The sequence below is a fragment of the Ctenocephalides felis genome, unplaced genomic scaffold (assembly GCF_003426905.1).
Source record: "Ctenocephalides felis isolate EL2017-DRISC unplaced genomic scaffold, ASM342690v1 CF-g0.4_SCAFFOLD_00845, whole genome shotgun sequence".
NCBI classification, from domain to species: domain Eukaryota; kingdom Metazoa; phylum Arthropoda; class Insecta; order Siphonaptera; family Pulicidae; genus Ctenocephalides; species Ctenocephalides felis.
The window spans coordinates 13,205,256-13,229,271 of NW_020536999.1; the positions used below are offsets into that span (position 1 = coordinate 13,205,256).

The following is a 24,016-nucleotide window of genomic DNA, read 5'->3' on the forward strand; positions in this document are numbered from 1 at the left end:
TACAAATACTGTAACTTTCATTATTTTTGCTTTCTTGTTATATCTGAGCAAATCAAATGTAAATCATAAATCAATTTATCTCCAGAACTAAATAGTTGCCTAATTTACACAAAATTGAAAAAGTGCTAGTCACAGTCTAAACGCATTTGCAAATAATTCTGTGCGACATTTTCACTTATACTGCGCTTAGCTTGGCGGCATTTTTACATTTTTCAATAGTTTTCACAAAATTGGAAAAGCGCTCCAGTCTAAACGCACTTCAGTAAACATTTGTACCAGAGTGGCGCTTAGACTGTGCTTAGCCTGAGTAATTTTTTGAATTTTTAATCCAAAATTACAAAAATATTTTATGGAAAATAAGAAAAGATGTAATAATTTTTTATCCACAAAAGCAATTGTTTTGTCAATACAAGCAGAAAGTTTTTTAGATCATTCAAATCGGACGCTTAGTTCACTAAAAAACTGCCATTTTTTGCACATTTAGCTCTGTATCTTCGAAGTGGCGGGACCTGTCTTTGCCAAAAACTAATCACCTCTTCACCCAATTATTACAAATTGAATGTTTTTCAGATTATTCAAATCCGATACTCCGTTATCTCAAAAACTCGATTTCTATTTTTTGCACTCTTTGCTCCTTATCTATGTAACGGCTGGACCTACCTTTCCCAAAATCTAATCAGCACATCTCCTTATCAATAGGGATCGAATGTTTTTTAAACCATTCAAATCGGTTGATCCGTGCGCCCGAAAACGTGGACGAAAAAATGCGGACATACAAAGCACACACACATCCATTTTTTCTGAGGTATGCCAAAGTGTTCAGAATCTATCAAAACGTCGAGAAAAATAAACAACATTTTCTTAATTTTCGGCCCAGTACTATAACTACCCTACGGGAAGTTAATTAAATCATTTCCAAAACAAAATCATTCGCCCTCGAGAGCCTCGTTTCAGAATCTAGGCGGCGCGCAAACGGCCGCTGTCAAAATTTGGTTGCATATTTTGGAATTTTTTTATTACAATTTTGAAATATACTCAAAATTTTGTGTGCAATTTTGAACTATGCAAAACAGGACGCGATTGTGGTGCCGTTACCCAAAAAAAATTAAATCGGAGGAGAAATGCTGAGCCAACGCGGAAGAAACAGATTGCGGGAGGAAGAGCTTCGACAAAAAGTGCCATACTACTCGGAAAAGGTAAAAATAATAAATATAGAAGGAAATATGAGCATATGACTTAAGTCTTCTAGGGTAAACAAGTAGATGACGTGTTTGTTGCCATTGTTATGGTTTTACTATCTAATGTGTCTTTAACTATTTTTTTAGTTAAACGAACCAAGACGTCACAATCCTACCCAATGTCGTTCAACAGATCAAGGTTTTCTTCGAGATTTCCTCAAAGGAAGAGGTGGTATCCGCGGTGCAGATCGGTTAAATATAGATGAACGGCCAACAGGACTACACTACATACAATCTGCAGAACTCAGAAGACAAATCAAAGTATGAATACTGTTTACTATATTTTTTTTAATATGTTGATCATCTTGTCCAATTGAAGGATCCGGGGCGGTACGAAATTACTGAAACTGATAAACCGAAAAGAGGAACTCGCAGTAAAGCTGACCATATCACGAAAGAGGCTGATGTTTGGATTGGTGACCAGGTCGGAGTCAGCAAAGTAAGGAAAATTTGAGTAGTTTGTACTACAATTCAAAAACCCAGTACTTTATGCTCACAAAGGCGTCCAGCTTTCCAATTGTAAAATTAGGAAATAATTATTAACTTCCCGTAGGATAGTTATAGTAATGGGCCGAAAATCGTAAATGAAAATTTTTGCATTTCTCGGCATTTCTCGGCGTTCAGAAATTTCTGAACATTTTGGCATACATCAGAAAAAATGGATGTGTGTGTGTGTTTTGTATCTCGGCATTTTTTCGTCCACGTTTTCGGGCGCGTAAATTGTATCCAATTTGGATCAACCGATTTGAATGGTTCAAAAAATATTCGATAAGTGCTGATTAGTTTTTGGCAAAGTCAGGTCCAGCCGTTTCGAAGATACAGAGCAAAGAGTGCGGAAAATAGAAATCGAGTTTTTGAGAGAACGGAGTACCAGATTTGAATGATCTTAAAAGCATTCAATTTGTAATGATTGGGAGAAGAGGTGATTAGTTTTTGGCAAAGACAGGTCCCGCCATTTCGAAGATGCAGACCTAAATGTGCAAAAAATGGCAGTTTTTGAGTGAACTAAGCGTCTGATTTGAATGATCTAAAAAACTTTCTGCTTGTATTGACAAAACAATTGCTTTTGAAGATAAAAAAACATTACACCTTTTTTTTATTTTCTAGAAAATATTTTTGTAATTTTGGATTAAAAATTCAAAAAATTACCCAGGCTAAGCACAGTCTAAGCGCCTGGTCTGGTACAAATGTTTACCCAAGTGCGTTTAGACTGTTTATGCACTTTTCCAATTTTGTGAAAACTATTGAAAAATGTGAAAATGCCGCCAAGCTAAGCACAGTAAAAGTGAAAATGTCGCACAGAATTATTGGCAAATGCGTTTAGACTGTGACTATACCAGAGCACTTTTCCAATTTTGTGAAAACAATTGAAAAATGTGGAAATGCCGCCAAGCTAAACACAGTATAAGTGGAAATGTCGCACAAAATTATTTGCAAATGCGTTTAAACTGTGACTATACTGGGGAAGCACTTTTCAAATTTTGTGAAAACTATTGAAAAATGTGAAAATGCCGCCAAGCTAAGCACAGTATAAGTAAAAATGTCGCACAGAATTATTTGCAAATGGGTTTAGACTGTGACTATACCAGAGCACTTATCCAATTTTGTGAAAACTATTGAAAAATGCGAAAATGCCGCCAAGCTAAGCCCAGTATGAGTGAACATGTCGCACAAAATTATTTGCAAATGCGTTTAGACTTTGACTATACGGGAGCACTTTTTCAATTAAATTTTGTGTAAATTAGGCAACTATTTTTTTGAAATTGAATTCCAAATGAAATGACGTTTGTTAATATTCTGGATATAAATTGATTTATTTATGATTTACATTTGATTTGCTCAGATATAACAAGATAGCAAAAATAATGAAAGTTACAATATTTGTAATAATATATTTGAAAACGTTTAAAATTTCTCGAATATTTCATTACGGTCCGGGAAGTTCCAGCAATTTGCCTTAAGGCACGATGCCATACACCACTAGTAATAATTTTGTCATTATCACTGGTACGACTTGAGGAACCTCAGTCTTATAATCAATAGTTCATTTATCATTCCAGAATGACGAATACAAGAACCATCCTCGTGGAGCCTCTCGAACGACCTCTTCGGAAAAAGCTCCGTTCTACAGCCGGCGCAGAGAGGCTCTGGAAAGAGCCCAAGCCTCGACTTACGACCCTTACGTAACCGAATATATGGCAAACTTTGCCGGTTCGAGAGCTGCTGCAGCAGCAGCCGCTGTGGCGGCAGTCGCTGCAGGAAAAAGTGGCGATACTGCTGCAGTAAGCAGACGTGAGCAGCAACGACAAAATGCAGCTGCTAAGCAGGAGAAAAACAATCGTAGGGCAAAGGAGAAATATCAGGTAATAATAGATTAATCTTAAGGGGGTTTTCTGGTGTAGAGCGATGAATTTCAGGTCATTTTTAAAGTGTCGTGAAAGAAAGCAATGAATGTTTTTACTATCCATTTTTTTACCACTTGTTTATTAATATTATTAAAATACAATACAGAAATTAAAAAAAAATTGAAAATTGAAGAAACTGGCAGCTGATGAAGTGGGGGTCTCTAACAATTGGCACCTCAGTCTTGACATAATTTCAGCCCTCTTAGCCATCCGAATTAAAAAAATAAAAAGATTATTAATCTACAATAACGTCGCAATCGCCCGAACTAGCGATGAGTAAAAAAATATTTTTTTTTACAATTTGGCGACTGTTTGAAGAAAAAGTGTTTTTTTACTGTTTTTTTAGTTTCTCAATTTTTTTTAAATATAGTAAAAATTGGAATTTGGGGATGATGCTAGTTTGGGCTATAGATCGGTCTATAAACAAAACTCTCTGAATATTTCAAGTGAATCGTTCGAGTAGAACTCGAGAAATCGTGTCAACAGTACTGAAAAAGTCTGTTCTGAGAAAAACGCATTTAAAGTTTTGCGTGAAGTTTTTTGCTGTCAAAGTCATAAAATGAAATGTTATACTTCTTTTATTTAATCTGCTATTTCTGCTTCATGCATCGGACATTCTTCTACTTCAAAAAAACTATTTTCTGCATTTCTCTCCTCATATCGAGCAGTTCTAGCCTCCTTTGAAGCTTTGGATGTACGTATTTCAGATCGTTCAATCCGGGCATTGTCTTGTCTTACAGCAAATGAATGAGTTTCAGGCCCAATTTGCATTACCATAAGGGTGATCATTTTTAAAATCGGAAAGAAACCTTTTATTGCATATGCAAACAGCGATAAATGTTGCTTTTCAAATACCCCAGATCGGGAATGAATATGTTTTGGCGGGAAAATCCAAATCAACGAGTTCAGAGACTCATTACGGTTTTGAGTTTCTGAACCTATACAAATCGAATTAATAATTCATTTGACGACAAACTGTCTTAAGTTGGTCTAATGACTTCCTAATGCTTTTTGTCCGATTAGACCCTGCCAAACCAGTTTGGAGACCGAGTCAGTGAAATGCCTATATCTCCGAAAATAATTCAAATTTTCAAAAACCTTCTCGTACCCATATTCTTAAATAGTTAAACATTGAAAATATGAAATAAAAAAAACAATTTTATTTTTATTTCTACACTAGAATACCACCTTAAATCTTAATGATTAAGTTGATCGTGTATACGAATAGGGAACTATTTTTTTAATAATTTTCTTTAATTATTTATTTCCATAGTCGGAAGTGGTTCATACCAAACATACAGCATCAAAACCAAGTCAACATGATAGAGAAAAAGAACGTGAGAGAGACAAAAGAAAAAAAGAAAGAGGTAGAGAAAGAGAGAGAGGACGTGAGAGGGACAGAGACCGAGATACTAGAGAACGACACTCCAGAGAAAAGGATCATCATTCTGTGAGTAATTCAAATGTATTACTACCAAAATGGCACAATTAAATATAATATATTAAATATACTATCTAATATTCTAAAAATCTTAATCTTAAAAATACTATCATTTATTCATTTATCAATTACTAGCATCATGACCAAAAACACAGCCGTGCATCTCGTTACCATGACAACCACCAACTGGAGCAGTTGGAGCAGCTGGAAAGGCGCGAAAGAGCATACGCCGCCAGTGTCAAGGAGCAGCAAAATAAAGAATATTCGAATAAAACTAAAGTTAAGCCTAAATGCAGCAATGAATCCGCGACTATTTCTTCATTGATTGATGAAGAACTGGAATATTATGAAGAAGGCGAAGGCGACTGAGAAATGATAAAGTGACGAGAAAAAGAAATAGATGGCGACAGGAATATTATGATGATTTAGTTTAGAATTCAGTCTGAAAATTTGTTTTAAATTTTTTGTTAGTGATGCGTTTGGAAGTCATATTGTCGTGAATGAAAATTGTTTAAGAAATATAATGTGCTTTATTTTTTTATATATTTTTTAATTGTTTGTGTGAAAGGCTAGAATGTAAACATCTTCTGGAAGTTAGAAAACAACTTATATATTATAAAAAGTAGAAAACTAGAATCTTTGAGGGTGCAAAAAATAGAACTCGAGTTTCTGAGAGTATCCGATTTGAATGATCCAAAAAACATTCAATTTGTAATGATTGGGAGAAGAGATGCTTAGCTTTTGGCAAATGCAGGTCAAGCCATTTCGAAGATGAGCTGATTGTACTAAAAATGTCAGTTTTTGATATAACTAAGCAACCGATTTGAATGATTCAAAAGACTTTCTGCTTATATTGACAAAACAATTGCTTTTGGACAGAATTTTATTAACTTGCCGCAGGTTATTGTAATCGTTCAAAAATCGAAATTGAAATTTTTTACATTTCTCCACGTTTTGAAGGTTTCTGAACATTTTGGCATACCTCAGAAAAAAATGGATGTGTGTGTATGTGTGTGTGTGTGTTTTGTGTGTCCGCATTTTTTCGTTCACGTTTTCGGGCGCACTGATCAACCGATTTGAATGGTTCAAATAACATTCGATTTCTATTGATGAAGAGATGTGCTAATTAGTTTTTGGCAAAAGCAGGTCTAGCCATTTCGAAGATACCGAGCAAAATGTGCAAAAAATTGTTGTTTTTGAGAGAACTAAGCATCCGATTTGAATGATTTAAAAAACATTCCATTTGTAATGATCAAGAGAAGTGGTTATTAGTTTTTGGCAAATGCAGTTTCAGCCGTTACGGAGATAAAGAACAAAGAGTGCAGAAAATAGAAATCGAGTTTTTGAGAGAACGGAGCATCCAATTTCATTGAGAAGTGGTTATTAGTTTTCGGCAAAGGCAGGTCCAGCTATTTCAAAGATACAGAGCTAAAAGTATAAAAAATGGCAGTTTTTGAGAGAACTAAGCGTCCACTTCGAATGATTTAAAGAACTTTCTGTTTGTTTCAACAAAACAATTGCTTTTGGGGAAAAAAATTGACTCAATTTTTTTTTGTATATCAATAATAATTCAGAGTTTAATTTTAATTCTGTTCTAATATACTTTAAACAAATATTTTCAACTTTGCAATTCAGTTTATTTAATTCTAATAAATATAAGACAATGTTAAAGTATTTATAATAATCTATTTATAAACATTTAATATTTCTCGAACGTTACGTTACGATACAGAAAGTTCCAGCAATTTGCCTCAGGGCACGATGCCACACACCACTAGTTTCATATTACCATCATATATCCTGCACCCTCAACAATCGCAAAAACGTAAAAGGTGCAATAAACTTACATAATACTAACGCAAAAATCATTTTCATTATCAAATCTTTCAACATGTCGATTAAAAATAAACAGTTGAAAATCCGGTCGGCCTTTATTTTACTGTCACATCAAAAATTTTTCATAAATCAAAATAAATCAAAAAAGCAATGACGTAATTCAATAAATCTACAAAACATTTTTCATCAGGCACAAGTTCAAAATTAACAGTTATCCGTCAGTACAGATAAATCCAGAAACGAGGTTGGATACATATCTCGGAATTCCTAATGTCAAAACTGGCAAAGAAGCAGATTTAGGAGAGATAGAAGTAGAGGTAAAAATAATGAAAAAGTATAATGTGGGCAAACTGTTCGTTTGTGCACTGCAATTAACATTATTAATATATTGGCCAAACTACAAAGTGCGGCACTAATATTAGTTACAAGTAGAGATGGTTTACTCACTCCGGAGATATCACTCCGATACAACTTCTCCTTCGGATTAAATCCAAGTGGAGTTGTCTCACAGGATTTGTCATATCCGACTTCCCTAAACTGATACTAAATCTGTTAACATGTGCAGATATTTGCTAGAGATTTTTTACTAATACAAAGAAGTTGTTTTTTTGTCTCACAGCCAGTTTTAGGACTTTCCAGGTATACAATGTCTCAAAATAATGCTATTTCTTATTCCATATTCTGTATACGATAATTTTTGACCGTAAATGAGCTCTTTCGATGGTACACAAAAATAAATAAAAATATTTAGTATTATAACTTTTACACAATTATGATTTTATAATTGTGTAAAAGTAATAGTATGCTAATCAAATCACCTGATATATAATTAATTCTCGAAAAAGAAATAATAAAAGAATGTGAGATATTATTCTGTGAAAAATATTATACACATAAAGATTTGTTCTTATCTACATATATATAAAAATAAGTCGGGTTTTCCTTCCTGACGATTTAACTCCAGAACGCGCAAACCGATTTCGACAATTTTGTTAGAAAGGTCTCGGGCTCCGCAAGGTTTATAGCTAAGAAAATTAGTGGTGCATGGCATCGTGCCTCAATGCAAATTGCAATGACATTAGTGAGAATTATCAGAATTATGCTTGGTTAATTCAACGAGCAATTCTTGTCGCAAAGAATAATGATGTACACGCATTGAATTTCACCATTCAATCAAAAATTGCTGGCGATTTGGTGACATACCAATGATTCCGACTGGTCTTCCGTTTGACTTCAAACGATTGCAATTTCCAGTTCGCCTTGCGTTTGCAATAACAAGATGCAAGGCCAATCGCTTAGTGTTTGCGGGATAAATTTCAAATAGATTATTTAGAAAATCATTGTTTTTCACATGGGCAGTTATACGTTGCCTGTTCACGAGTTGGGAAACCATCCGCTTTGTTTGTGTTAACGTCAGACCAAAAAACAAAAAATGTGGTTTACAAAAGAGCACTTCAATGAAACGGATAATTTGCGGATTCACTTTCATTTACTTAGAGAAGTTCAACTAAAAAACACTTCATTTTTGTAATCGAAATAAATTCATTACTGTTGTGTAATAAAATCAAATTTTTCCTTTTCAAATATAAAACAAACATAAAATTTCTTCATCTTTTTCACGAAACCATCTGGTGGAGAAACGAAGTTCGTCGGTTTTGCTAGTTTCATATATAAAGTTCACAGCATTATTTTCATATAAAAATAAGCATATTCAAAGAATTATATATTTTCTCTTCAAAAATAATTACAAAATTGAGTTTGATTCCCAAGTTTTTTGTCAATTTGAGATTTGTATGCATACTGAAATGCATCAAATAGTAATTATCATAATAAAATGAACAAATATGTTTGAACTATTTGTGAACTATTTCCAAAGGCTTAATAAATCTTTAGATATGTTAACAATACACTAGAAAACGCATTTGTGTCCAGTATTATGTTTCAAAGTTGTCGGAGTTGTTAAGTGGACATAACTCCTCTCTAAAGCGGAGTCAAATCCTAGCCGATCGGCTTTGGATATGATAAGCCATCTCTAGTTACAAAAATAGAGCATAATACTGTTACAGTGAAAGCTGAAGTTAAAATAATTTTATTTCGACCAAAATTCCGGTTCATGTGTTACCCCTCTTTGGTTAAAACAATCCTAAAGCATTTGAACTAATCAACATAATTAATTATCCCTTATTATTATTTTGCAGGTGTCAGAGGTTCGAGACCTTTATATTCGGCCCTAGAGAGCTCGCCGCCCGGTGGTTCGGGCGAGCGTTCTGCGGCCAAAATTGATTTGATGTCGCGTTATGCCTCACGCGAGCGACACCAAACCGGGTTAAAGGCATATCAGGGTATAGAAGAGGTCTCTAGTAAAAGATAGAAGAAAGCGGCCAAAGATCAGCAGAGCGTCTGCAGGCGGAAGGTCGTACAGATCCCGTCTGTACGAAATGTAAGTGAAAAAGACACTAGTTGGTATTGGTATTTTGCCTTGAGGTTGAAGTTATATGCACTTTCCGATATGTGTAAATAATCGACTTGATCAATAAAAAATTAAATTCATTTATGAGTGATTATAAGTATTCCGAGTGGATTTATTACTTATGATTGAAAACGAACGAACACTTGACGTGTATTCTCTACTCGTGACTCGGAGTATTTTCTAAAAGCAAATTTTCAAAAATCAATAATTTTTATAATGGAACCAGTTTCCGTAGGACTTTAATGGTTTAGTATGTTCATTACTACCAAGTACTCTATCGTTAAACCAAGTGAATTGTCTAATTTTAATTTCAACAAACGTCAAAAAACAAGTCACTTTCTCAAACTTTGATGAATTTTTAAAATTAAACTACTCGTTGTGAGGGTGTAATATTTCAGTAAGTTCTGTAACACTATGATATATATCGCCAAAAAAAGTTCCCTAAAAATTGGCTTAAATCTATTTTCAGCAGTTAATTACAAGAAATTTTCACCTAAAACTAATCAGTACTATTCCCAACTAATATCTTTCGAACAGTTTTTGATTTTTTAAAATCGATTCGGTAGTATCAGCTTAAATGTGGACGAGAAGTTTAAGACTTTTTTCCAAATTACAAAAAAACGGCTTGGGCGATTGTCGCAAAAAATTGAGAAACGATAATCCTCATCGAGATAAATCAAATGGCTTTTAAATTTCTGAAATCGGTTCAGGCGTTTTTGAGCAAACGTCGACGAAAAGTCTAATTTTGACGAATTCCAAAAAAACGACACCAATTTCTGTAAACTTTGACGAATTTTTAAAGTCAAACGACTTGTCGTAGGGCAGTAATATTTTAGTATGATCTATGAGACTATGGTATCTACTGTCAAAAAAATAACTAGTCGTATATGGCATCGTGCTTTAATGCAAATTGCTGGAACTTCCCGTACATTAACGAAATGTTCGAGGAATATTGAATGTTTTCAAATAGATTATTACAAATATTGTAACATTGTCTAATATTTATATGAATTATATAAACTGAATTGCAAAGTTGAAATTATTTGTTTACAGTATATTAGAACTTTAGTTATAATTAAAATTAAAATCTGAATTATTTTCGACATACAAAAAAATGAAAAAAAAATTGAAATAAAAAATTTGAAACAATTTCTAATATTTCTTTATATTTCTAAAAGCAATTATTTTGTTAAAACAAGCTGAAAGTTCTTTGAATCATTTAAATTGGACGCTTAGTTTTCTCAAAAACTGCCATTTTTGCACATTTAGCTCTGTATCTTCAAAATGGCTGGGCCTGCCATTGCCGAAAACTAATAATCACTTCTCCCAATCATTACTAATTGAATGTTTTTTTAGATCAAATCGGATGCTCCGTTCACTCAAAAACTCGATTTCTATTTTCTGCACTCTTTGCTCCAAATCCCCAAAACGGCTGGACCTGCCTTTGCCAAAAACTAATCAGCTCTTTTCCCTATCAATAGGAATCGAATGTTTTTTGAACCATTCAAATCGGTTGATCCGTGCACCCGAAAACGTGACTTGAAATTTGTATCCATACATACATACACACACACACACACACACACATCCATTTTTTCTGAGGTATGCCAAAATGTTCAGAAACCTTCAAAATATCGAGAAATGTAATAATTTTCAATTTCGATTTTCGGCCCATTACAATAACTTACCCTACGGGAAGTTAATAAATAAATAAATAAAATATTTGCTTTTCTCCCCCAGGTACCGCTCGTCTAGGGATCGAGCAGGACGTACCAGCAAAGGCAACAATAACTCTCAAGGCGGACCTGGCAACTCGAGTGGAATAGGAGGAGGAACTTCTAATCGTCGTCCGAGAAATAGCAGCAATGCAAACGGCCCAGCCGTAAGCGACGGCGGTACAGGAGGCGCTAATGATATATGGACCCTGTTTACGAGGAAAAGAACAAACACTGCTAATAGCAACAGGAGCAGACAAAGGTACACACCTGGGGGGCAAACATACAACTAATACGCGTTACACGGTACGAGTTTTTTCAGCATATAACAGATGGTGCTAGTGTGCTTCAAATTCAGCATACACAATTCAAGGGGCACAACTAGTGTGAAATTTTCAAAAAATAGAATTTTCAATTTTTCCATATTTCGATAGGTTATTTATTTAAAAATAACATACCAAAATTTTAAATCGATATCTTGAATAGTTTTTGAGTCTCAGCCATTTAAAGAGTATATATATATATAGTATATAGTATAACGATCATTTAATCTTTAAACGCGTTTTTCTCGAAACAGCATTTTCAGAATTTGCTGCAGCGATTACTCAAAAACAAATAATCCGATCACTATCACTAATTTTTTTACATGTTCTATATATAGTTCTTCGTAAAATGAACTATCGATTTTTTGATCGGATCAAAAGTCGAATTTTGGCAGTCCAAAAACGACCAAAATTTTGGGTAAAATTCGATTTTTTTTAAAAAAAGCCGTCATTTTGTCAATTTTTGATTTTTTGTCTTTATCGTAGTTCATTTTACAGACAATATTATCTAGTTTAACGAGAATTTTTTTTTTAAATTTCATCCACGTACAAGGCCGGAATCACTGCAGCAGTTAAGGGTCTTTTTTTGTCGCGCCGTTGGAGATCGACGATAACTTAAAAAATATTTAATTTTTTTCTTCAATAATTTTACTATGTATTCTTAAAACATATATAAATATATTCCTAAAATTTTGAAATGATTGATAAAGTAGTTTTTTTAATATAGATTCCAAAAATCACCTTTTTTTAGGCGGTTACACTAGTTGTGCCCCTTAAAGAATCTCTCTAGATGTAGTACACGTACTTTAAACGTTAAAATACCGTTTTCGAGGAAAATTTTTCTTTCCTCTTTTTTTGTCACGCAATATAGGAGAAGTTGAAGTACCAATTTTATTTATTGAAATATATCTTTATTGAATGAAAACAATGTATAATTTTTTCTCATCATATATTTTTTACATTTGTGATTTTGTTGAAAATATATTTGATACGCGTATATTTTGTTCTAATTTCATTTAGTCAAATTAATCAGGAGTATCTTTTCTATATTACATATTCAAATAAATCTTATCTAGAATTGAACCTAATGGTAAATTTACGGACTACAGTTGGTGGCGACATCTATTGAATGCTGAAAGAATTACATTTGATGTAACATCAAAGCGGCCGTGTTTGCCATCTATTTATACTTATTTATCTATGGTACACACACGTTACACTCAACCAAAACAAAACTTTACATCTTTTATTTTCACAGGCGCAAACCTCATGAACGAAGACGCGATCATGACGATCTTCTCAGACAAGTTCCATACTACGATCAGCAAGAAACAGCAGAAGTGAAATGGCGTCGGGCACCACCATCGGTAAAAAATCAACACCAATCCAAACGCAAACATGGAGGTGGTAGTTCCAGTGGAGCAGGTGGAAGCCACAAGAGAAAAGGACCCATCATGGTGAAAATATTTTTTTAATTTATCTTTTGAAGTAAAACTTCTTTAACGCAAGTGCGTTACGGCAGATAAGATAAGATAAGAGTCGAGTGCCAATGATTCGTCATTCGCTCTCGGTGATATCATTTCTATACGGGTGGATTGTGATTAGTCGTCGCGTATATGAATAGACATATGTCGTTGTATGCGTGCAGGCCTCAACGTTGTATGCCGGTTTTAGAAACCGGTTTTTTGACAAAAATTATGGAATTCGAAAACCGGTTTTTTAGTAGAAAAAGTCGGTTTTCACTGTATAAATGAAAAATAGCCAAATATGAAAGATAGATGAAAGCGTTTTGATTCTTGGAATCATATCGGTTCAATAGCATTTGGAATCTCATCACTCTGTTATGGTTCCCAGAAAGTTTTTCTGTAATCTTTTGTCTAATGTATATATTAATTTAGATTTTCATATCAGTGTATATATTAATTTAAATCAGTGTGACTTCTTCATGAAGAAGAAACTTTCTCTAATCAAACTTCAAAAAAAAGAGTTTTTAGCCCTAGAAGCCACAAATAATAGAACAAAAACATTATTATATCCGGCTACAAAAACAATTAAGACTAGTTCGCTCGCAAGTGAGAGATTGTAGTTTCTATTTCAGAAAATTTTGTGAATAAACAAAGGACACATCTAAGTAACAAATCGATAAAAATTCTTAGTTTTTTTAAATAATAGTTTGTTAAACAAAAAACTAATTAGAATTTTTTAAATTAATTAATTAAAATTGCCCGAAATAGAAATTAAAATTATTCAAATCGGACGCTCCGTCCTCTTAAAAACTGAGTTACCGTTTTTGGCACTTTTTGCCTCATATCTTCGGAACGGCTAGACCTGCCTTTGCCAAAAACTAATCAGCACGTCTCCTTATCAATACGATTCGAATGTTTTTTGAATTATTCAAATCGCTTCATCCGTGTTACCAAAATCGTCGACAAAAATTTGAATCTCAACACACACACACGCACACACACATACATCCATTTTTTCTAAGGTATGTCAAAATATTCAGAAACCTCTGAAACGTAAATATATATAAAAATTTTCATTTTCGATTTTTTTGCTATTACGTTAATAATAAAACAATTTCTATATTATTCGTAGTTTCTATAAATCTTTGAAGTTATTGAAATGGAAAATATTTTTAGGCAAAACAGATATTACAGTTGTTCAAAAAATGAGATTATATCCCCAGCGAAAAAGTAAAAAAAAATACAAGCAGTCAATGAATGTATGTTAATTGTAATTACAAGAAGTTCTTCAAACACAATTATTACATGATGAGTGAAGTTGTGAAAACAATATTTGTTTAGGCGTTGAATAATCCATTGAATGAATATTATAGAATTTATTAATCAGCAATTACTTCATTTATCTAATGAAGGTTCATTTCTAAATGCTAATTACAACGACAAACCGGTCATGTCATATTTGAAATATGACTTTAATTACATTATTATTTTCGAATATTATTAATATTTTTAATGCTATTATAAATATATAGCTTATAATTTATCAGTATATAAATGTGTATAAAGGTTGACACTAATAAATGTGTGCATCACGAGTGTTACCATATTACTAAGAAACATTATTCAAAATTGTTATGTAATGTATTTATTTTTACTCAAATGCCATCTTGTACAGTAGCAAATAAGTTTTAATTCAATCGCGTGTGAACCTTACGCGCACTCTTTTTTCTAAATTGTTATTAATTTTTTTTTCTTTTCAGATGTTCAATCGCAAAAGCAGCGGTCGCCCCAGCCGCCACCCAATGCCTCAAATGGACAGTTCGTTCTTCAACCGCCTTTTTCTACCTCATCTAACAGGATCAGGAGGTTCGGGGAATTCCGCATTTCGCAACGGATCTGCTAGCAATTACCGCAGGCGACTTGCCATACTGCCGCAGCAGCAACGACAGGGACTGCCTACTACAATAACAGTGGCCTACCAGACAGGAACCAAAATCAAAAGTAAAAATGAGATTTTGGATATGCCCGAGAGTGAGACTACACGGGTTGAGGATGAAATGACAACTCAGGCAGCCGACGAGGATGAGGATGATAATACGACGGGTTTAGCATTGACCACAGCGACCAGTTCCAGGTAATGAGAAATTTATTTTCTGTCAAATCTACAATGTTGACAATTATTCAAGGGTGTATTCTAGTGTATAGCCTAGAGCGATGAATTTTAGGTCATTTTCAAAGTGTCGTGAAAGAAAGCACTGAATGTTTTTACTATCCATTTTTTACCACTTTTTTATTAATATTATTTAAATACAATACAAAAATTTAAAAAAAAAGTTAAAAATTTAAAAAAACTGTCAGCTGATGAAGTGGGCGGTCTCAAAATATTGGCTCCTCAGTCTTGAAATGATTTCAGCCCTCCTAGCCATCCGAAATAAAAGAATTATTAAAGTACAATAATGTCGCAATAGCCCGATTAGGTTACGCTTACTTGCTAATGTCCCATAAAAGTTAAAAAGCCGAGAGATGCTTTTGACCTGTTTCGATGCAAGATTCTAGGTTACGCTTACTTGCTAATGTCCCCTAAAAGTTAAGAAGCCTAGAAATGTTTTTGATCTGTTTCGATGCAAGATTTCAGGTCAAGTTAAGTTATTATTTATCGTAGATTTAGAGTATATTACAAAAATTAAATAAAAATAGCAACTTGCACGTATTGTTCATTATTAGCAATTTGTACGTATTTTACGTGATTGTCAACTTGCACGTATTTTGCATTATTGATAACTTATACGTACTTTGCTTGATTAGCAACTTGTACGCATTTCATTTAATTGGTAACTTGTACGCATTTCCAAGAAACTTAACAAAAAACATTCTTTCTTATATAGAATTATATAAATGATATCATATATTTACAATAAAAAATACGAAAAGTTTCTCTTAGGAACAAATAATCTCTCGTTAACTCTCACAATTTTTATAACTATTTTTATAACAGAATATTTCTAGTATCGGAATGTGCCGATAAGTTTTGTCTAACGTGCTGACTAGCGATGAATAATTTTTTTTTTTTTTTACAAATTGGCGACTGTTTGAAAAAAGTGTCTTTTTCACTGTTTTTTTTTAATTTCTCGAATTTTTTAAATATAGTAAAAATTGGAATTTGGGGATGATGCTAGTTCCGGCTACAGATAGGTCTATAAACAAGACTCTCTGAACATTTAAAGTGAATCGGTCGAGTAGAACTCGAGAAATCGTATCAACAGTTCTGAAAAAGTCTGTTCTGAGAAAAATGCATTTAAAGTTTTGCGTGAAGATTTTTGCTGTCCAAATCATAAATGATGACTTCTTTTATTTAATCTGCGATTCCTGCTTCATGCATCGGATCTTCTTCTACTTCAAAAAAACAATTTTCTGCATTTCTCTCTTCAAATCGAGCAGTTCTAGCCTCTTTTGAAGCGTTGGATGTACGTATTTCAGATCGTTCTTTCCGGGCATTGTCTCGTCTTACAGCAAATGAATGAGTTTCTGGCCCAATTTGCATTACCATAAGGGTCATCATTTTTAAAATCGGAAAAAACCTTTATTGAATATGCAAACAGCAATAGATGTTGCTTTTCAAATACCCGAGATCGGGAATGAATATATTTCGGCGCGAAAATCCAAATCAACGAGTTCAGAGATTCATTATTGTTCTGAGTTTCTCAACTCTGACTCCCTAATGCCTTTTGTCCGATTAGACCCTTCCAAACCAGTTTGGAGACCGTGTCAGTAAAATGCCTATATCTCCGAAAATAATTCAAATTTTCAAAAACCTTCTCGTACCCATATTCTCAGATAGTTAAACTTTGAAAAAATAAAATAAAATTAATCGATTTTTTTGAATTTCTATACTAGAATACCCCTTTAATACTATTATTTTAAACAGAGGTAGTTTGGGAAGTCGATCAGTCAGATCACATACAACATCCGGGCGTTCCGGCCGAGATAGGATAAGAAGCCAAGAAGATCATGATTTTAGCGATACTGCCAAATCAGATAATACTGCCAAAAGTGATAAAAACGCGAGCGATTTTAGGTACTAATTTATCATGATTTTTATAATATTTTTAAAAATAACGGTGTTAATTTGTTTGTAGTGATGATCAAGATTACAAACGCATAGATGGCAAGAAACGCTCCTCTTCCCAGAGGCAACAGGATCGTCGAAGTAGTGGACGATTGAAAAGTACAAGCGTAGTCCAGAAAAAACAAAGCATAAAAACGGAATCAAAGACTTCGAGAAGGATCTCGAAAAATGTTGTTCCGGACAAAAAATCCTTTTCGGGTAATAATCTTCTTATATATAAAAATGGAGCTCTCGATAAAATGATCCGCTAAAACTCGAAAACGGCTAAACCGATTTGGCCAGTCTTAGTCTTGAAAAATTCGTGCTAATCAGTAGGTTGTCGGAAAGGTGAGATATTATTTCAAAATCGCGTAAAAACTTTACATTTTTAATTTGAAAATTTTTGAAAAGCGTAATTTAAATAAAACAATGGACGGTGGGTAATACGTCAAATGTCAAACGTATTTGACAGATGATGTTCAATTACGCTTAATAGGATGTTTTACGTGAATATTATTTAATTATGATTAAATTGTAGTAAGTAGTTTTGTTTGTAGTTTTATTTATATAAAAAAACATTAGTAAACGGGCCGCAAGTGTTGACAGAAACTCAAAATATCAACTTTTTTTAAATGTTAATATAAACATGTACTTTTTGGCATATTTTTCTCAAACACGGTGCTCTGAAAGATCTCATTTGTATAATCATATACTCATTGGTATTTATAAAAAAATTTTTAGGTTATATTTGTTTTTATTTGTGTTATTTAAATTCAGAACCTAATTTTGGTATCGATCAAAGGAACATTTTGCGAATAACATTTTCCCAGTTATAGTTTCCCAGAACTTATCGATAAATAGATAGTAATATATGAAGGTCCGGGGTTAAAAAGATCCACCACCGATATGTCAAAAACCAGTAAAGTTAAGCATTGTTTAACAACAATATTTGAAAGTAGAGGGGAAAAGATATAACCAGCTATAACCTTGATTCTTATGAATTTGCTATCGGGAGATAAACGGTAATCTTTGAAAATCCATAATAAAATTATTTTCTTCCGTTGGTAGTTTTTTGGCATTAGCTAAAAATGTAATTATTTTGTAAAATACCTTTAAAATTAAAATAAGACATTAAACCTGTTTGCCACCTCGCCGTTCCAAGTTACCCCGCCTATAGAGTAAAAAGGTCAAAGAAGAAATATTCATTTCATTTTCTATCTCTTCTCGCAGAAATTTGAATTTTTTTATAAGCTCAGTAGTATTAATTACAATTATACACAAAATTCAGAATCCAAAAAGAATCTGAAAAACTTGAAACGTTATCAATGTGTCGAAATAAGAAAGAAGATTTGGATTGGATTATACCATGTTTTCTATAGAAAGTGTATAAAACTTCCAGTTTGATTGTATTGACAAAATATAGACAAACTAATGGGATTTATTGTTTTTATAATACCTCATTGTGTATAGCATTCAAACAACACATCCTTGTACACTTAAAGTATTAATGTTTTTGATCCTCTAGAAATTGTTTAGAATATACCCTACTTAGCAAAACAATATTTGCCGGGTCAGCTAGTAAATAATAAAAATTTGAAATATATCGTCTTAACAATTGAAGGCAACTCGTTACACTTGTTTAAGGTATTAGAGAACCACACATTTTTATTGTAATCAACAAATTATTATCATGATAAAGATCTAAGATTATGTGTTTGATGATTTGTAGATACGAGAATTCAAGAAAAGGTACCGTCTAAGTGCACGTGTTCCAAATTGGCAAAATGGTTTGACCCATATCTAACAGAGTACATGGCAAATTTTTCAGCTGTCAAGCGTCCACTCGATCAAGAGGTATTAGTGAACTATATTTTCATATATAATTGGAGTTCTAGAAATAATATGTAACAAAATCGTAACCCAAGAGTGAGATCCTGGTCATATATGTTGTATTTTTATTTCCAGAAAGCGTGTGCTTTTTGTGTTGCCAAACTAAAAGCCAAAAAGTCGAGAAGTGCTGACATTGTTGCATCGACACACAAGATCAAAGATAAAACAAAGCGTGCAGGTTTAATGAATTAACATCATATAAAACCCATATCGTTTGACTAATGATTTGAATTTCTAGAATCATCACCATCACAACGTCTTAGAGCTTCTGGCAGTAATCCCAATAGAGGCAAATGCGTTCCTCCTCGAGATTTTAGTGAGACAGTTCTTATAACTTCTCCTACACAATCCAGTACGGAATCGAGCGTTCAGGAAAAATATCCGTATGTATCGTCCGAGGAACTCATGGCTGTTGTTCCATCCCAGGTAGAAGTAGAAATATTTGTTTTATTTTAATTGATTTGTATGTACGCATTTGAATTGGTGTAATGGATTTGTTTTGAATACAGGTCAATCCATTGTCGGATGATCAGCAGGTTTATAAAAGCAGTAGTGGAAGGGACAGGCGCAAAGCCGAGAAGAGGATGAGCAATGTGGGGTAATAAATTTGTCAATTTACGAAACTAACTAATTCAAGCAAAAATATTTATAACTAGATGATCCGACAGACGTTGTCCTGTTCCCATGTCCACAATTTTTTAATACATGATACCAATATTTACTGTTTACCTAAAAATAATAATTATTGTTTTTTAAATTTTTCTTCACGCTAAAATGCATATACATTCATATTATAAGCGATGTTAAATGTAGAACTGCTTTAAATAAAATGATGAGTCTCAATTCCCACATTAATATTGAAACTTGAAGTCTTTTAAACGGTATAACATAACCATAACCATAACATTACACTGGTACTTCATGTAGGAGAAAATTAATTTAATTTTTATCATTTAAGATATCCAAAATTGCATCTTAAACTTCTCCTAAACGATATCGTGAGGACCGAGTTGTGTGTATTCATCTTTACTTTCCCATTAGTTGTTATAAAGTGAAATTTTTAGTAATTTTAAAAATATTGTGGAAAGATTAGTAAGAGATGCAAAAAAATTATATATTGAAAACAAAACAATATTGAAAATTTAATATCCGAATCTTGTGTTGGTGCCCTCTAAGGCGTGCGCTCGTATTTTTCGCATGCATTGCATTTAAGGTAGGACCGGCCCTGATTAATACTTAATTTCATATTTTAAATGAATTAATTTGTCATATCCTGTTTGTATGTGTATCATTCAATCAATATTATTTTAATTTCTGGCACATCTCAGCTACTTTTTGGCAGTAATAATGTAGACATTTCATTTTTCTTATTCATAATCATATTTTGATTATACATATTCTAATATTATCTAGGTACATAAGTAAATTGAAATTTTTGGCAAATGATAGTTTTCATTTGTTTTCAATGCAAAAAGGCCAAATTGGTCCAGGCGTTGTTGAGTTATGTTCATTTACATATATATAAAAATAAGTCAGGTTTCCTTCCTGACGATATAACTCCAGAACGCAGGAACCGATTTCGACAATTTTGCATTCGTTGGAAAGGTCTCGAGCTCCGCAAGTGTGTGTTATAGTTAAGAAAATTAGTGGTGCATAGCATCGTGCCTTAATGCAAATTGCTGGAACTTCACGCACCGTAATTAAAAATTCGAGTAATGACATTAGTGAGAATTATCAGAATTATGCTTGGTTAAGTCAACGAGCAATTCTTGCCGCAAAGAATAATGATGTACACGCACTGAATTTCACCATTCAATCAAAAATTGCTGGCGATTTGGTGACATACCGATTATTCCGACTGGTCTTCCGTTTGATTTCAAACGATTGCAATTTCCGGTTCGTCTTGCGTTCGCAATAACAAGTCGCAAGGCCAATCGCTTAGTGTTTGCGGGATAAATTTCAAATAGATTATTTAGAAAATCACTGTTTTTCACATGAGCAGTTATACGTTGCTTGTTTACAAGTTGGAAAACCATCCGCTTTGTTTGTGTTAATGTCAGACCAAAAAACAAAAAATGTGGTTTACCAAAGAGCACTTCAATGAAACGGATAATTTGCGGATTCACTTTCATTTACTTAGAGAAGTTCAACTAAAAAACACTTAATTTTTATAATCGAAATAAATTCATTACTGTTGTGTAATAAAATAAAATTCTACCTTTTCAAATTTAATACAAACAAAAAAATTCTTCATCTTTCTCGCGAAACCATCTGGTGGCGAAACGAAGTTCGTCGGGTTTGCTAGTTTTTATATATAACATAGTGCAGCCGTTTAGAAAATTATCTTTTATTTCTAGAGCTGCTAACGAAAGCCGTTGCGGTGGCGGTCGCGATATCAGAGTTTGTGCTCCATCATCATCTTGTTGTTCCGATCCATGTTGCGATGACCCCTGCTGCAAAAAGAAGGATCCATGCCCAAAGCCGTGCCCCAAACCCAAACCGTGCTGCAAAAAACCACCTCCGCCTTGCTCCGACGAAGAATCCTGCTGCGAACCAGAATGCAATCCGTGCCCTTCACAACAGATCGACCCTTTACAGAGAGTAAAAAATCTTCCTTCAATCTAACTTTAATAATAATCTAGTACTTGTTAGGGAATGCAATACCGAAGGAAAATTTCAATACCGGTATTTCGGTAATTTTTCATTTTAAAACCGGAATACCGGTATTTTTATTTTCTTAAACAAACGTAAACAAAATTGAAAGTTACTAGTACAAATATAAAGAAATGAATATACAACTACAAATATATTCAACTAAACAATAAAATCAATAAGTTTATTTTTTTTAATAATAATTTAACAAAGTTATATCCAATTTAATTAATTCATTATCACTATCGAGTCTATTGAGTACTTTTTACCAAAAACAAACTTATGAGTAAGAAAGACCAAAAACTCATAAAAGATCATATTATTTTATTATAATAGTCTGCACTGTCTGTATTCGATGTGTTAAATTAGCATAATCTCCAATATTTAAAAAAAATAATCTTTCTGCACTAATTTAAGATCGGATACTTTGTCGAGATAAATAATAAGTTACTATAATTGTTGAGTATTGTTATTTAAAACAATGTGATGATTCTATAGTATTTCCAAACTTCGAAACGTTGTAGAAAAATAATATTTTATAAAGGTAAGAAGAAGCAAAAATATTTGGTAGTTATCATAATTATTATGTATAAAGTTAGAAAAAAATAAAGATTACGCAGGGATAATATGTATGATATGAAATATTTTAGCGCAAAAATCACTTAAAAAACCGTTACATTTTTACATAAGACGAAACAAACATCATTATCTATCAGTCCAATTCTATTTATTGTAACACGATATGAAACCCTTAGTAAAGCAATAAATATTCAGTTTAAGGGGCACAACTAGTGTGAAATTTTGAAAAAATCGATTTTTGTTTTTTTCATATTTCGGTAGATTACACCCTTAAAAATAACATATTAAAATTTCAAATCGATATCTCAAATAGTTTTTGAGTTACAGCCATTTAAAAAGTATACATATAGTATATAGTATAACGATCATTTTATCTTTAAACGCGTTTTTCTCGAAACAGCATTTTCCGAATTTGCTGCAATGATTACTCAAAAACTAATGATCCGAACTATCAAATTTTTTTTTACATGTTCTATATATAGTTCTCCGTAAAGTGAACAATCGATTTTTTGATCGGATCAAAAATAGAATTTTGGCGGTCGAAAAACGACCAAAATTTTGGGTAAAATTCGAGTTTTTTTTAAAAAAACGCCGTCATTTTGTCAATTTTTGATTATTTTTTTTCATCGTAGTTCACTTTACAGACAATATTATCTAGTTTAACGAGAATTTTTTTTTTGATTTCATCCACGTCAAGGGCCGGAATCACTGCAGCAGTTAAGGGCGTTTTTTGTTGCGCCGTTGGAGATCGACGATAACTTGAAAAATATTTAATTTTTTTCTTCAACAATTTTACTATGTATTCTTAAAACATGTATAAATATATTCCTAAAATTTTGAAATGATTGATAAAGTAGTTTTTGTAATATAAATTCCCAAAAATCACCTTTTTTAGGCGGTTACACTAGTTGTGCCCCTTAATGACGAGTTGAGATAATATTTGACATTTATATCCTATAGAATCACTTGAAGATATAGCTGTTTATGCGATTATAGGATTTAAAGATAAATTTGTTCCGAGAAATTTAAAATTTAGTGTATTATGTATCAAATAGCGCTTATGTAAAAATACCGAAAATACCGGTATTTTTGGGGTAAATACCGGTAACAATACCGCCGAAAAATCGGGCGGTTTACCGGTAATTCGGTATACCGGTAAACCGGTATTGCATTCCCTAGTACTTGTCGTTACATCATTTTCTATTTCTTCCCAGGTTTGGGCCCAAGAATTAGCAAGGCGCAAAGAAGCAGAACGTCAACGTAAGCAATGTCGCAAAATGATGGAACTTCAAAGAAAGGAGTGCAAGGAACGGGAGCAGGCTAGGAAAGAGTTGGAGCGTAGGCAAAGAAACGCCCAAAGATGGAAAAGAGAGAACGAGCGTCGCAGAGCAGAAGATTGTCGCAAGAGGAGAGATAGTGAATCGTTAGCATCCAAGTACTGTGTTGTAAAAAAACAATCACAACAACGATTTAGAAAATTGACTGAGAGCTCATTTTCATTGTTTGATTGTTACTAAAACAGTCGATATGGTATCAAAGTTAGAACTATACAGTGCAGTAAACGGAGCGTTTAGGTTCTGAATTTTTTTACTGTGCTCCGAAGTGAATGAAATTTTGGAATTAGGTTCATCTTACCCTCAAGTTCAAAAGTGAAAACAATTTGGGCTCCGCCTTCTCAATTGTGTAATTATATTTTTTCAAAATAACGTCGGAAATCGATAGAAGAACTAATTATAAGCAAAAAATGTCTTATATAGTTTTTCAAAAAAAACTAATACTTTTCAAGTTACTGGCCACTAAAGATTCATATATTTTTGGCTTTTTTCTTCGTTTTTTTGCAAATATCTCCTAAAATATACATTCTAACGAAAATCATGAAATGAACAAAATAATGTC

The 24,016-nt window shown here is 33.0% G+C and overlaps 1 protein-coding gene across 1 annotated transcript; it reads left to right on the forward strand.

Annotated features, from left to right (window-relative positions):
* The first annotated feature begins 1,121 nt into the window (after nucleotides 1-1,121).
* LOC113378093 (zinc finger CCCH domain-containing protein 13-like) lies at nucleotides 1,122-23,637 on the forward strand. Its single transcript, XM_026618612.1, has 18 exons — nucleotides 1,122-1,196; nucleotides 1,326-1,499; nucleotides 1,558-1,677; nucleotides 3,299-3,601; nucleotides 4,917-5,093; nucleotides 5,220-5,445; nucleotides 9,119-9,245; nucleotides 11,131-11,367; nucleotides 12,687-12,885; nucleotides 14,655-15,028; nucleotides 16,820-16,969; nucleotides 17,031-17,218; nucleotides 18,729-18,853; nucleotides 18,965-19,067; nucleotides 19,128-19,315; nucleotides 19,399-19,487; nucleotides 21,247-21,490; nucleotides 23,335-23,637. Exons 1-18 carry the CDS (start codon nucleotides 1,122-1,124, stop codon nucleotides 23,635-23,637), a joined length of 3,402 nt encoding a protein of 1,133 aa, XP_026474397.1.
* Nucleotides 23,638-24,016: the final 379 nt, after the last annotated feature.